Source organism: Pseudopodoces humilis, chromosome 1 (genome assembly GCF_049639895.1).
Source record: "Pseudopodoces humilis isolate 2021_Gansu_Grassland_sample_001 chromosome 1, ASM4963989v1, whole genome shotgun sequence".
Taxonomy (NCBI): Eukaryota; Metazoa; Chordata; class Aves; order Passeriformes; family Paridae; genus Pseudopodoces; species Pseudopodoces humilis.
The window spans coordinates 145825592-145840306 of record NC_142200.1 but is presented as its reverse complement, the minus strand read 5'-3'; the positions used below and the strand labels follow the sequence as shown (position 1 = coordinate 145840306).

At 43.4% G+C, this 14715-nt stretch overlaps 1 protein-coding gene across 11 annotated transcripts in view; it reads right to left on the bottom strand.

Moving 5' to 3' along the window:
• Positions 1–14715, bottom strand: part of KMT2C (lysine methyltransferase 2C) — a 191737-nt gene that overhangs the window by 2140 nt on the left and 174882 nt on the right. For 7 of the 11 annotated variants that reach the window (XM_088063566.1, XM_088063707.1, XM_088063806.1 and 4 more), the window contains 16 exons: positions 13554–13766; positions 12966–13130; positions 11573–11714; positions 10316–10463; positions 9423–9601; positions 9174–9328; positions 8727–8979; positions 8057–8196; positions 7055–7159; positions 4065–5205; positions 3015–3151; positions 2706–2848; positions 2273–2441; positions 1278–1394; positions 601–674; positions 117–225 (listed from right to left, as the gene is read on the bottom strand). In XM_088063566.1, coding sequence (XP_087919692.1) covers positions 117–225; positions 601–674; positions 1278–1394; positions 2273–2441; positions 2706–2848; positions 3015–3151; positions 4065–5205; positions 7055–7159; positions 8057–8196; positions 8727–8979; positions 9174–9328; positions 9423–9601; positions 10316–10463; positions 11573–11714; positions 12966–13130; positions 13554–13766 — 3390 coding nt within the window. The remainder of the gene's footprint in view (positions 1–116; positions 226–600; positions 675–1277; positions 1395–2272; positions 2442–2705; positions 2849–3014; positions 3152–4064; positions 5206–7054; positions 7160–8056; positions 8197–8726; positions 8980–9173; positions 9329–9422; positions 9602–10315; positions 10464–11572; positions 11715–12965; positions 13131–13553; positions 13767–14715) is intronic. The other 4 variants (XM_088063673.1, XM_014256763.2, XM_088063631.1 and 1 more) reach the window with 3 other exon arrangements.

The following is a 14715-nucleotide window of genomic DNA, read 5'->3' as shown; positions in this document are numbered from 1 at the left end:
CACAGGACAGGGGAAGGGAACTGTCACCTCCCCCCAGCACAAACAAGTGTCACTGGCCAGGAATCACAGAATGGATGCACGTGGCAAGAGGGGTGTAAAACCAGAACCTGCCCTACCTCCTCCCCCTTCTGGATTCTTCTGCTGGAGCTGATGATAATTTTGTGTCCTCTCTCAAAAGTGACCACCTCAGCCACGCAGTTGGGTGCACACGAATGGTTGATGTACCTGCAAAAGAAGAGTGGAACAGATGAAACCTTTAAGGAAAACCCATCCCTTGGGGCAAATCTGAACCAAACCTCAGAATGGCCTTAGCTCCACGGGCTCACTGCCTTTCAACATACAATTACATTACTCTGTACTTGTTTCTTTACCTAGAAAATGTCAAAAACATCAAGGATCAAAAAAAATTCCTTTCTTCACAGCTGCCATGAAATGTAACTGAAAGATGAGCAAAGCTGATGGAAGAGACAGCAGGACAGTTTGAAGACTGAATGTACCAGCTCAGAGAATAAACCCCACACACACTGAGCCTCCAACAGCCCCAGGCCAACACGGGGGATACCCCAGGAGGAGGTGAGGGATCCCTCCAGGGCCACCCACCTTGCAGGGCCTCCCGTTAGGGTGGCGTCGATGACGTGGTCGTTGTCAATGCGGAACATGTACACGCCACGGTTCTGAAAGACACAAGTGGCACAAGGGCTCTGGTAAGGTTTTACTGCATTGCCAGTGATGAACCAACAACATGGGCCAGCTCCAAGTGCCCTCCTTCATTCCACATCAGACACTGCCCATTGGCTCATGAGGGAAAGCACTGTCATGTACTGTCTGTGTCCCCTTGGGTTTGTGAGGGATGATGATGGGTCATGAACACAAACCTCTGGACAATTTAGTTTTCCCTAAGAGCTTCCTACTGCTTTTCATCCAGGATATTTGGCTTCCCAAACAGGCACTAACTGTTACAATGCCACTGAGTCACACACAAAGGAAGTGGCTTTAAATTTAAGAAGTTTGCATTAAAAACAGAGGTCCTGACACATCTGCCAGAGCTGTATCTGGAACAGAAGATAGCAAGGGTGCTGTGAGATTTATTAAACGTTGAAATACTCTGATAACAATCACTGTAGACTCCTCTGGTTTTATTTTAAGCCTATTTGCATTTATTGGCACAGCAGAAAACAAATCAGGGGACCTGAATTCATCGGGGAGAACAGCATCTGTTTTGTTCTATGAATGTCTGAATGGGGAAGGGGAAAGAGAGAATGGACAAACACCCTTACCTGAGACTCATAGAGCTTCTCCTTCCTGTTTGCTACCTCATTCCGGATAATCGTCCCGATATATTCAATGACCATTGTGTGCTTTTCAATGTCTCGAGCAGCATATAAACCCAGGCCCTACACAAAGTACACTGAGAGTTAGTAACTTTACACTCCGTGTTCCTCACTGTGCCCTGAACCAACAGTGGAAAGGGGAGAGAAGCAGCACTGATAAATAATTGATGCACTAACAGCCCAACGCAGAATCCAGCCTCACACGGATCCCAGAAAACTCGGCGGCTGTCTCGGTGGCAGAGCTGCTCTTACCCCTCTGACACTGACTGTGTAAAGGTTATAAATCCACTGAGAAATAAAAGTGGGTTCTGTTAGACCAGAGACACCTGAGAGGAACCCAGGCACGATGAAGTCCAGCCTGAAATAAACAACAACCATGCCCACACACGGCCAGATTAGTCACAAAGCTTTTCCAAAACAGACTGTGGGGCAAACCGGCAGCATCACATAAAGCAATGGATTTTATACTCTTATGAAGGCAAGCAAGTACTGAGCTCTTCCTGCTGGTCTTGGACTACTTCATCAGCTTGGCCTGAGCATCTCATGCTTCCACTGTGTATTTCTATTTTTATCAAGTTTTACTACAATTTTGAGAACAGGCTATAAAAACCTAACAACAAACCAGCCCAAAACTTAAAAAAAAAATAAAAAAATCCTTTCTCTGGATGACCATAACAAATGAATTTTTCAGATATTTACAGTAATTAGAAAGAAATCTTACTTAAGGTAAATCTGTGCAATTCATGTGCCACATAAAAATTGCCAATTTTGGAACGAGACTGCAAGGAATTTTGCAATAGGTTTGGTTTCAGATTTTCATCTGGATTCGGATAAATATTTATATATAAAATACAACATCTACAAAATTCAGCTGTAAAACAGGTATTAATAAAAGCACATGTAATTGTTTTTAATATCCATTTCCTGAAGTTGGAACTGACCTGAATGCGAGAGCGAGCCAGGTACACGTTGGATTTCCACTCGGTTTTCATCTTGCGGTACTGAGAGGACTTGGAATGGACGAACTGTTTGCTGTAAGGCGCATTCAGCTCCCCCGTGACTGTGCTCTGAAAGGACTTCGATGTGCTGGTGCTATTCAAGGTGTGAGGCCTGTAGGAATTGGGCATGTAACAGGAAAGAATAAAAGAAAAACTGAAGATTTCTCTGAAAACAGCCAGGAAACCCAATAAAAATCCTCTCAGACATACAAACACTTAAAGCCAGCTAGCGGAGACACAAAGCAGTTCCTCTGACTGGGGCATGCACATTCACAGCCAAGGACGACAGGGTTTGTAAGCAGCAGACGAAAGCACAAATAACCCTAAAGCAGCCTATAAACCCTCGGCTGTACTATGTGAAATTAAAACAAAATACCTTAACACAAACCTCTTGACATGGGTACTCATTTTAGGCTCGGCACGGGCACAGCCCGTGGGGTTGATGGCAAGAGGGAGTTCCATTAAGGGGTTTCGGCCATAGCGGAAAGTGTAGTTCTCACAGGCCTCAACCCCTGGCAGCTGCAAAAAAAAAAAAAAAGAGAGAAAGAAAAAAATTACAAATAATTATGTGTTTAATTATGTGTGTAACAAAATGGTTACTTTCTCACACTTCTTTCTGTTCCCCTTCTCGTGTGTCTATCCAGCAAGTGGGATGATCCAGCAAGAACTGGGGTGGTGAACTCACCGATTCTGCAATCCTGGCCACTGCAGAGACTGTCAAACCAAAGAGGTCTTCACCCTTCAGATAGCCGGGGAACAGCTGGAGCATTTCAGATTCTTTTCTAACAGAAGCAACGGGCTCCAGGATTTTATCCCACACACCTACACAACCATTGGGAGAGAATTATAGTGATCAAAAAAATAAAAACTGTTGCACTTGGTTTCAGAACAAATGCCTGAGGATATGGGAACCAGAACCCAGCACTGAGAAAGTTTTTGTCTTTGCCTATACAAACAGGCCAGGGTCTAAAATGTGGAGACCAATTCGTTGCTAATTTTTGGGATTTAACAAATCCCGAACACGCTGTTGATTCTCAGTTCTCAGAAATGGAGCTTTCAGTGTTCTCAGCATGGAAACTTTCAGTCCTTTGACAAGAACATGGACAGGCTTCTCTTGAGAAATCCTGCAAAAGTACGGTTTTCTGAAAATACAAAATATATTCTATTTCCACTGATTGCCTGCAGTCAGTTCTGTGTGAGTATCAGCACCCACAGCACCAAGGCCTTGAGACCCAGACGGTTACAGGCCTCCAACACATCTATGAGCCAGTTTCCAAGACCTGTCCATATGTTCATGATACCCTGACAGAGACATTACCCATCCTGAGAACAATGTGGTCACTCAGCTGTTTTTAGAGCTCCCTAACTTGAGCCCAGCTGATCTGAAGATAACTGAGCAGTGGCTCTGTGTTTAAACAAAGTCACTTTTCATGAAATGAAACCTGTGCTGACTTTCCTACTGCTTTAGTTAATTTTCAGCACTCAATCTTGGGTCTCCTCTGTAGACTTGGAACAATTCTTCTATCTGTAGCTTATACAGTTTCTTCAGAGGTGTTCACATCTTCACAGCAAGGTATTAAAAATGGAAGCTCACTATAAACATTATGTTAGAACAGTGCCTACAACAGTTGCTTCAAAAAGGTACCATACCACAGGAATCCGCAGTACCCCAACAAACAACAAAGCCACAAAGTCACCCCAGGACACTCACGATATCTTAGTTCACAAAATTTACCTTTAGGTGTTGTGTCAGTCAGAACCAGATCCTCATGGCCCTGCTCCACCACCTTGATGACGAAGAGCGGGAGCCCGTCCTTCTCCTCAATGGAGCAGAGGTAGCGGCATCGCCTGTTGGCGTACCTCATGCTCCAGTACAGCCGGCTGGCCTCATACCCTACGGGGAAGAGGGCTTTGGAGGAGTGGAAGGCCTGCATCTGCTGCGGCAGCAGCTGGCCCACGGCGTGGAAGATGAGGCTTCCCACACGGAAGGTGTGGTCGCGCTCCCCGCGCTGGACGATGCTGGCGATCTGCCGCACCTCGTCGCGCTGCACGTACACCCTCCGGAACACCGCAAAGTAACTCAGCTCCTGCTCGTGAGTTCCCTTTGGTTTGTGCATGGGGCAAAGCATGGTCTTGTCTTTAAAAAACATGCATTGTGCTTTAATGGCACAGGTAAAGTGATAAATATTGGTGCACCTTAACCTGTGGCAACCGCTGGTGGCACCCATTTTGTGACAGAACATGCATTTCATCTGCAGGCCTCTCCGCAGTGCTAGTTCCACGTTTATTAAGGCACCAGCTTGTGTCTCATAAACTTCTGTAGACCAAAGAGCACAGTTCAAATGGACCCAAAGGTCTAAATCCAGGTTGAGAAGCCTTGCTGGTCCATCAGTTAATCCGTCACCTTCCTCATGACAGAAGCAACATTTCCTGTAGTCTTTAGGCACAGGGTCTGGTTTAAGGGTTGTGCCCAGTTTTTTAAGAAATTCATCTATTTCTTCTTCACAAGGAGGTTTGAATGATCCTTTAGGAATCACAATCTGAATGCTCCACTTTTTCCATTTCATCCCCTTCCATTTCTTACTGGGAGGCCGGCAGTCCTCCAGACTGCTATGTATTGCTTTTAATCTGGGTTTGAGTTTCACCGTTACCTTCAGCTCATCCGGTTTTGCCTCTACCTTGGCTGCTTCAAACGCAGGGGGGAACATGATGGGGGGTGATGAGGGTGGAGAAACCTTTTCCTGCAGCTGAGGCAGACAGTGGACATCCAAAGTGGAGATGTTGTTGCTGTACTGATGGAATGCTTTGGGCGGCCTCTCCTTCATCGGCGACTGTGGCAGGGTTGGGACCGATTCCTGATAACCAACAGAAAAACTCTATAAGAAAAAGATCCCAAACTGCTTAATCATTAAACGTAACCTGAAAACATGGGCACCTCAGTATGAGAGCGGCTTCTCCAAATGCCTAAAATCAAGATGCAGCAACAGAGAAAGATGGAAATTATCCTAACCCATGTTACCACAGCTTGGGCCAGGATATGGAACAAGAAATTCTCCCAGCCCACCTAGAACACAGTGCCCCTTTTAATATATGAAAGAAAGCACAAACGATCTTTTGTCCAGGTTCTGAATGCAAAACTCCTCAATTGCGCTCAGTGAGCTGACTGCCAGCTTTAGTTCTTAAGGGTTCTTAGAAAGTTTTGTTACAACACAAAGTAACCTTAAAATATGTGTCAAAGAACTAATTTAAAGCGTAAGAATCTGGCACTTGGTAGAAGTGGAAAATTCAGAACTAATGTCATTTATTTTTTTCCTGGAAACAAGTGAGGAGGAATTCCTGCAGAGCTCTGGATTAGATGCAACTTGAGGACTTAAACTATTCAGTCACAGTAAATAAAAATTATACCTGCAGAGAATTGTGAACAAACAAACAAACAAACAAAAACCTAAGACAGAAAACAAGAACAAGGAAGTTTAGATTATGAAGTGCTTAACGTGCTTTGTGTGATTCATCTTGAAAGAGTAAATTAAAGGATCGAGAGGCTGAACATGACATTTAATTAGCTTAATTAGGTACATGCTGATGCACTTGTAGAGGAATGTTACCCTGTTTATACACAACTGAAAATGAGCTACATGGGACACTAAAAGGATATGGATGTACATAGAGCTATCTTCTCCAGGGCTGTATTTTTTAAATTCAATTCCTCCTGAGAAAATAAGTAGGATGCACTTGAAGGAAGGATTCAAACTATACAGTCTGTACAGGACTGTGAGAACACATTGATTAGGTAAAGCTTGAAGGACACAGCTGTTCTGTCCAATGGTTTAGGTGAAAAGAGGAACATTTGATCTAGAAACAGCAGAAGACAAGTTAGTTAGAAGTACACAAAAAATTTTAACTGTGAGAAACTCAGCAGGATCATGCAGTCTTCAGTGAAGACTATTTCTCTTTTAATGATTAAATAATTAGATAAATTTAAGTCCACCTTCCTCTGACACTGAATGACTCTTGACACAGCAAGAAATGATGCCCTGTATCTCTCAGATTTCAGACATTTCTTGCAGCGTCTGCAGGTAGTCAACTACAGCAGAATATTCAGGACTACCTGAGAAAATTTCCTGGCCTGATTCCACCTTCAGCTGAATAAACTTCTTCAGATGTACTTCTCCAGTAATAAGAGCCTCCTTTTCCTGGTCACTGTCAGCTCACAGTCTCCTTACTGGTGTTTTGGTAATCAATGCTTTTAAAATGGCAACTTCACCCAAATAAAGTCAGGGAACAGGATTCTATTTTCCCAGTTGTACTGAACAAATGAAACTTCTTACAAACTTGCTGCTCAATTATTATTTTCACAGCTGCAATTTTATTTTTAACTATATAAGCCAAATCCAAATGCAGCATATGCTCCTTAAAAACATGTCTGTGGTTGTTTACAATGCCCGGAGAACTTGAATGACTGATTTTTTGAGACTGCATCTTCAAAGCCTGGAAGGGCAGCCAGAGGTGGTGGCTTTTCTGCCATGCATCTGTCAGACACAAAGTTCTGCAAATATGGTTTTTACTTCATGCTGCTGGTTCAGAATCTCAATGTCTGGATATTGAGCAATTAATTTATAAACCTCTCAAATTAAGTGCAAGCTTCCCCCTCGGCGCCTTTCTGTTCTCCAACAAATAGCTGCAATAATTTCAGCTCACTTGGGTCTGCCAGTGTTTGATACTTACTTTGTTCTCTGAGTTTTTTGCTTGCACAGCTGCTGAATAAAGAACAAAGCAGTTGTTGCTACAGAATACAATGTCCTTCATTTTATCTGAGCCTTCTTGGGAATCCTGGGAATCAAACACAGAAGAGTGTAAGAAGTGCATTTTAATACCATTCTTTACATAGTAATATAATGAAACAAGTCTTCCAATCTGGCTAGAAACTCTTTTATTTGTGAACATTTGTGAAATAATGAGGGATGGTGTGATATAAATACTTGATTATTTGACAGATAATCTAACGTTACCACCACCTACACCCTTGTTCTTCAGCATTTCCTGCTTTTCACAGAAATTTAACAATCAAAATAAAGCATTCTATACAATGCACCCATCTGCTCCATAGGCACTCTTGCAAAGCAAAATCCATTTTCTTTTATCTTTAGATGGCAAAAGAATGTTTCATTTCAGCCTAATCAAAGCCAGATCACACTGTTTTATCTACTGATCCATCTGCAAAACCTTACTGGGAATTCAGTGCATTCCTGCCTGCGTGAACCTTTTACTCTACTCAGGTTCTGGCTAGGTCTTTGTGGTGTAGTCACCTCCTGGTCACTGAAGAGCAATGGTATTTTTTGAAGGAATGACAGCTCCCAGTCTAAGGACAAGAGACTGCAACTGAAATCTAATTCCTGCCCAAAATGAGTGCAAGTATTCCTGCTCTTACAGTAATTCCTGACACAGCAACGTGGCTGCCTCACAAGTAAGATTTTTTGAGCTGAGGTCCCTGAAGAGGTCAGGGAAGGAGATTGGTAGCAGGGCTTTGAGAACTCCCATAGATGGGACCTGGTTTATGAAATGTACTGGAATATCCCACCCTGAATTAGGACACACATGGAAGGGAGACAACCCAGGAAGCTGAAGTGCTCTTGGCTGGCAGGACAAGCAGGACTTTGTATCATCATCCCTTGCTTTAAGGAGCCCCAGCTGAGTGCAAGGCCCTGCCCTGGGCACCTAAGCACTGACCTGTTTGAGGAAGGGCAGGTCTTTGAAGGATTTCCTCACTCCACTGCCCAGAACCACGACCTTGCAGTGGGAGCACCAGCGAGGCCTCAGTGCTGAGCCTTCTGCCATGTTCTGGCTGTGATCCTTGTAGCCAGCCAGACCTAGGGAACAGATTATCTGTCAGAGGCTGTAGCAGATCAAACAAATTTATCAGAAATCACAGTGTTCTTCACAGCACTCTCTTGGACATGGCCTGGAAGGAGGGCTTTAAACTGTGGCCTGATAGATAAATTGTATAAATCAGACCTAAAACAATGCAAACCAGGAAAAAACACATTATTGTGTAAAAAATGACAAAATAAACTAACACAGGAATACAGGCTTAAACAACCATGTCAAGCTTTCCAGCATAGGAACAATCTTTCTGGACAAAATAAACCCTAATAATGCTAGGAATTATGGGAGTAATGCCTCACTGACACTGATGAAAATAGACAATGGAAATCAGAGATGGATGATTACTCATTGTTAAACCCAGGAGCATCCACATGATCACATATGAAGAGAAAGTTTTATTTGAAACAAGAACCAATTATTGAATTCTAGAGCATGGATTTATGAGGCTAAAATGCATCAATACTGACTCAGTTAAACCCTGGTACTGAACACCTGGAAGTTAAAGCCCACTCACCATTGCTGTTGGCAGGGAATGGCACATTGGGCTGCTTGAGTGCGTAGGGCCCCACGATCCTGGCAGGTCCCACGGATCCTGCCTGGGGACCCTGCAGGAGCAAGTGCTGCCTGTACTCCATAGGTGGGTTCCCTCTGTGAGTGTTGGTGGCTGCCATGGAGGATGGGACGTCTGGAGCATTACTGACCTCGTAACTGTTGGGAATTCTGACATGGAGCAGGTTGGAGAATGCTGCTACAACACTACTGATGTTCTAAAAACAGTAACAGAAACAAACCTTTGTTTACATCTGACAAGCAGTTCCCACAGCAGAGATACAAACTATTAGAAGATTGCAACAGCAGCATTACTGTACACTGTTACACTGTAACCCCCCTCAGTTACTATATATAAACCAAATTAACTGCTCTGGTGCTCTATGTATTTAAAAAGGCTTATTCCTTTTACCTCAGCAGCTGTGGGATGTAAAGTAATTGCTACAGAGATAAGGCCAGATTTAGGACCATTCTGGGATGGTCCAAGCTGGGAGGAGAAGAAGCCAGAACCAGGTAATGCTCCTGAACCGGGTTCTGATTTTATGTAATTCCTTTTGGCTTCTGAACCTGAAAAGAAAACAGAATACAGAACATTAATCCTACACTTATGGAAATAGAAGAACAATCACAGTTGAAAGTGTTCATTCTGCTGCAGCCTCACCTTTCCCAGTGCTGCTGGGTAGGATGGGAATGATGGGAGATGGGACAGGTTCTGGGTTCTCCTCCTTTACAACCGACAAGTCTGGGTAGCGACTGATCTCCATTCCCACCACGCTTTCAGGAGAGGAAGAAGGAACAAAGCTATCCGGAGTGTCCCTGTCCTCACAGTGATCTTGAACCCTGGAACAAAACCCAGAAAAGTTGTTTGGGAAATGGCTGAAACTTCTGGTAAGCCATCACCTCTGGGTATCTCATATTCCATTGCACACGTATTCCATTTCTCGGGCAAGGTCCACGAAGAAAAACCAAAGACACTAACAGAGCCAAACCCTCTGCTCCCCATGGCTCTATCTACCAGGGTAAAAATGAGCATTTCATATTTGAACTGTTTTAATATTTAAACTGTCGGGCCTTTGTCCACATACAGGCTCCAGTGTTTCACAGACACTCATATTTTCGGCAGGAAAGTGAAAGGGAGGCAAAGGGCAAGATCTCTGCAGGGAGGTTCTTGTTCCAGCCAGTGCTTCTCACCTGGAAAACTGAATGGAGCTGTGCAGTTTCAGGCTGGGTCTTGCACAGCCTTGCTGCTGCTACAGCAGTCACCTGTTACTACAGCACCACACTACCATTTTCTTCCACTTTTAAGAGACCAAGGTAAGGAATTCCTAACAATTTAACAGCATCTGGAGTCTAGCAATGGCTGGAAATCACCTACTTCACTATGCTGTTCTCTACACATGGAATGTTAAGAGTTAAAATGATCCCAGTTCCATTCTCTGCCCTTCTGTGGCTGTGCACCAAGATTTTGTTTCTCCACATCTTCACAGTCTCATCCACTGAAAGATCACAGAATCTGCTCCAAGTATCTTTTTGAAGATGTCAAGGAAAACCTACCTTAACTCCTCCTGGTTGTTGTGAGGTGGTGTTGGAAGCGAAGCAGGAACATCCACAGTTTTGGGGCCCTGAGCCATTGCTCTGGCTAATAAATCATCCTGTGGTCTGAAAGGCAACTGGAACTGCTTTGGCCCCAGAGCTTTGGTAACTGAAACCAGAAAGGCACAGCACAATGAGACATCTGGACAGCTCTTTCAGTGACAGACATGCTGCCTGCTGGGTGTGGATGGGGTCTGATGGTGACACCATTCTGAGATGCTTGGAAGTTCAAAAAATTGTGACCATTCAGGATTAACTTCTATTTTTACAAAAACCTGCAAATTTTGAGCAAACAGGGATTGAAAGGCTTTTGAGTGTGTCTTCTGCCACTATGAGAGGATGTCTGTTTACTTAAAAAAACCCACAGAACTACAAAAAAATCAACAATTTTCTAACAACAAAGGAAAAGGGGTGTGAAGAAAAGGATTTTAATCACTGAATAGTCTTTACAAAAAGCCAGTATAAAGAATACTTATACTGAAGAAAGCAATTTTAACTGTCCAAATTGCAAGCATCAGGAAATAAATACTGACTGCACACATTCTGGATAGGCTGCTTTGAGCTCATTCAACCAAGGAGCTCACGCCAGTCACTTGTACCGGACCCAGAAAACTGATCTTCACATTTCCTGTTTCATTTCTTAAGCGTGTGTCTAGCTCTCAACATGTTTTTTAACAAAGCAAAGGCACTGATGCCTGACACTGTACTGTGTAAAATTTTGCTGGCTAGTAATGATCATAACCTTGAGAAGTCTGGGTATTTTGTTTTCATAAAGGAGTACTGCAACTGAGAAGCATCCTAGGAGGTAACCTGGAGGAGAGTGAGGGAAGACCTCCCACCTCCTTCATGATTGGGGGCAGAGGGGCAGGTGTGGATCTCCTCTCTGGTCACCAGACCCAAGAGAAGGCCTCAAGTTGTGTCAGGGGACGTTTAGGTGGAATATTAGAAAACTGTTCTTCACCCAGAGGGTGGCTGGGCACTGAACAGGCTCCCCAGGGCAGTGGTCACAGCACCAGCTGACAGAGCTCCAGGAGCACTTGTACAATACTCTCGGGCACAAGGTGGGACTGCTGGGGGTGTCCTGTGCAGGGCTGGGAGCTGGACTCAGCAACCCTCGTGGGTCCCTTCCAACTCAGCGTATTTGGTGATTCTAAGATCTGTTTTGCCATTTGCTACAGACAGGACTGACTTTACAGAACCAACACACATGAGCCTTACCATCGTGGCCTCCCAGCACTCCAGCCTTGCCAGCGAGTTCCTCCGTGGTGGCGAAGCCATTGACCAACTTCTGGCAGGCCACGGGCGGCGGCGTGGGAGGGAGAGAGGCAGGGGGGGTCGGGGGATTGCTCAGATTGTTCTGCTGCATGACATGAATTAAAGAACCATCAATCAGGATGGAACACAGGGAGAGAACTTGCCTTGTTCCAGTAATGTAACCCATTCAGAGTTTCATGCCCAGATGTAGAACTGATATGCAGCCACAGCTGATACCCAAGCATGTGACAGAAAGGTATCTACTGTACAAGGCACAAGAATTGGCTTTTCTTGTATCACTGATATCAAAGAAATAGCTCACATGAGTAAACACTGCCAAATACATTACCAAGTAAGATGTAGCTAAACTGTTTACAAAAATAACACTAAGAACACTTTAAGGACAGTTTCCAATGAGGTCCTACAGTTTCAGCAAAGGTCCCAACTCCGTGCTGAGAGAGCTGGTGCACAGTGACTCTCCAGCACCGTGAACACCAAGTGTCCCTGAAGGGGAAGCTGCCTCTCGTTCAGCACAGGATGAGCTGTCACTGAAGCAGGTACCATGCAGCAGCAGACACTCCTCAAGTTCATACTATGGGCTACTTCTCACCAGTTTATTCAACTGCCCATATTTTAAATGAAAATTAAATGAGAACATTCAGTTCTTCAGTATCTGTTGTTGCTGCAGTCATGCCCACAAAGCTAATCCTCATTACTTACTTTTGACCACAACAACTATTTCTGTAGGTCCCATTCTCAGCTTACACACTGTGTAAGGCTGGAAAAAACACCACTGGTTTTAATAGGTTTTTGTATTAGGGTATCCAAGCAGCAAATTTGATTCTGTCTGTTCAGTATCCCATTGCCCTCCCAATATTGCCACTCTGATCTCGGAGACTGAGTTTTAAATGCTGTGGGTTATTAACTCATCAACAAACAGTCTATTTTGTTCGGAATTCCCAGGTTCTTAGTTAGGGCTTGGTGGGCAAATGAGAGAAAGTCCATTATTTAATTCACATTAAGAAATGCTTTAATGCTTTCAGTGACTTTGCAAAGTACTAAGAATTCAGTCTTTTCTGCTCCACAAAACTGTAATTACAATTTTCATTATTTAGCATCCATTTGTTGAAAGAGTATTTATAGTTTTTCATTACTTTACGACAGCAGTTTCCAGAACCAATATCCACTTTCAGAGAGTAAAACAATGATGACTGTTTTGCACTATCAAGTCTAGCAATAGAAGGTTATTTTTCTTCTAGTTGCATAAAAGGCAAGAACTATGACTATAGTAGCAATAATATCATGGACTTCTCTTCCCACTGAGAGCACACAACAGAAATCCAGATTAAAACCATACCTTGTAAATGAGTTGAGAGTAGTAATCTGAAGCCCCATCGAGTGTAGCACTACCAAAACTTCCCACAAGTCGATTTCCACCATTTAGCTGGCCACTGCCATAGGGGAGAAAGTGTGCAAAGCTCACTCCAATTATTGGTTCCACCAAAGGCAGAAGAGAAAGTTGCTGTATTAAAAGAAAAAAAAAAGTCAGAAATTAAGTACAACAGAAAACATTGCAATTCTCCAATCAGTAGAGTGTTTTTTAAATTAGAAGAAGAATTGGAATTTATCCACTGTTAGGAAATTGTCAAACACAGGACTCTCTGTTAAGGAATATGGTCCCCTGTTCAGCTACAGCTCCCTGCCAGCTCATCCAAAAGCTGCCAGAGCTGACAGGAACTCTGTGGCTTTGGGACTACCTACCATGTCCACCCACCCTCCAAAATTAAACCAGCCCCAAACTTTCAATTCCCTGATTTTGTGGAAATTCACATTTTCCCCAGCCTATGCTCAAAATTCAACTTAAGCATCAACTTCACTTTCACTGGGAGAAATCCACTGTTCCATGTGGCCTCTGGACTGCCTTTCCCAGCCCCTGCACACTCACCTGTTTCAGCTGGATGAAGGTATCTGCATTAGGATAAACAGCCTGCTTTTCTTCTTCCTCTTTCTTCCTTTTCTTGGACCGAGGAGCTGCCTTCTCTCCCGTCCTCTGAGCCCGCTTGTTTCTCTGCTTCTTGGTTTCAGGTCCTACATCTGTTCTCTGGAGCTGGCTGTTACTGCACCCAAATGCACCTTGCATCTGGGCTCCTGCAGTTTGCTGGTGTGGAAAAAGGAAGTGCAGCAGAATTTTTGACATGTTAATACACAGTTCACTCCGATTTACTGCACGACTGTGAAAGCACAGGCACAGAGTAATAAATCTTACTGAAAACAAAGTGTATTTTGCTGGCAGGTGGAACTGCTGAACTGTCCCCACAGACAGAATTATGACCTCCCATTAACACCACTGACATCTGAAAACATCATTAAAAACTCACAGGCCAGTAACATTCTCCTTTGAATACCCCCTAAAATAAAGTTACATCTGCATGAAACCTTGGAGACGTTCACAAGGGCCTAATGGAAGACAGACTTGGTGGCAGAAGAAAGGTGTGGATGTTAATATAATATGGAAGTACTTTGAGGTTAGAAACAAAGGAACTGTTGTGAAACATTTCTGGACTGTACCACTTCCTTAAGTACTTCCAGTACAAATCTGCAAAGCCTTTCTTCACACAGAAGAATAGCTGTGTAAAAGGGATCAGAATGGGACTTTAATGCTACAGGGGCCAGCCAAAACAAAGCCCATTTTTTAAAAAATCTATTATTATTTTAAACAGCTCTACATGACCCCTACCACCACTATTCTAATGTTCTATTACATGTTTTAACTGTGGATTTTTAACACTTAATTACCTGCTGCTCACAATTACTTTTACTCTTATGGGTATTTTTTTCCTTTTAAATACATCTACATTTTGTTAAAATAATTAATTTACAGTTTAGGCAGTCAAACCCACATGTAGAGATTCAGACCACAATAAAATGGCCAACAAGTCTACTACCTCCACAGAAAGCACTTTTCCTTAGGTCTGCTTTTAAAGACCTTATAAATTGATAAAACACTCAGGTGGAGTCAGAGGAGAAAGGAGCAACCAGACACACCACATTCTGACAGACACATACTGGTGAGTAATCAGGAACCATACTGTAAATCCTGCCTTAAT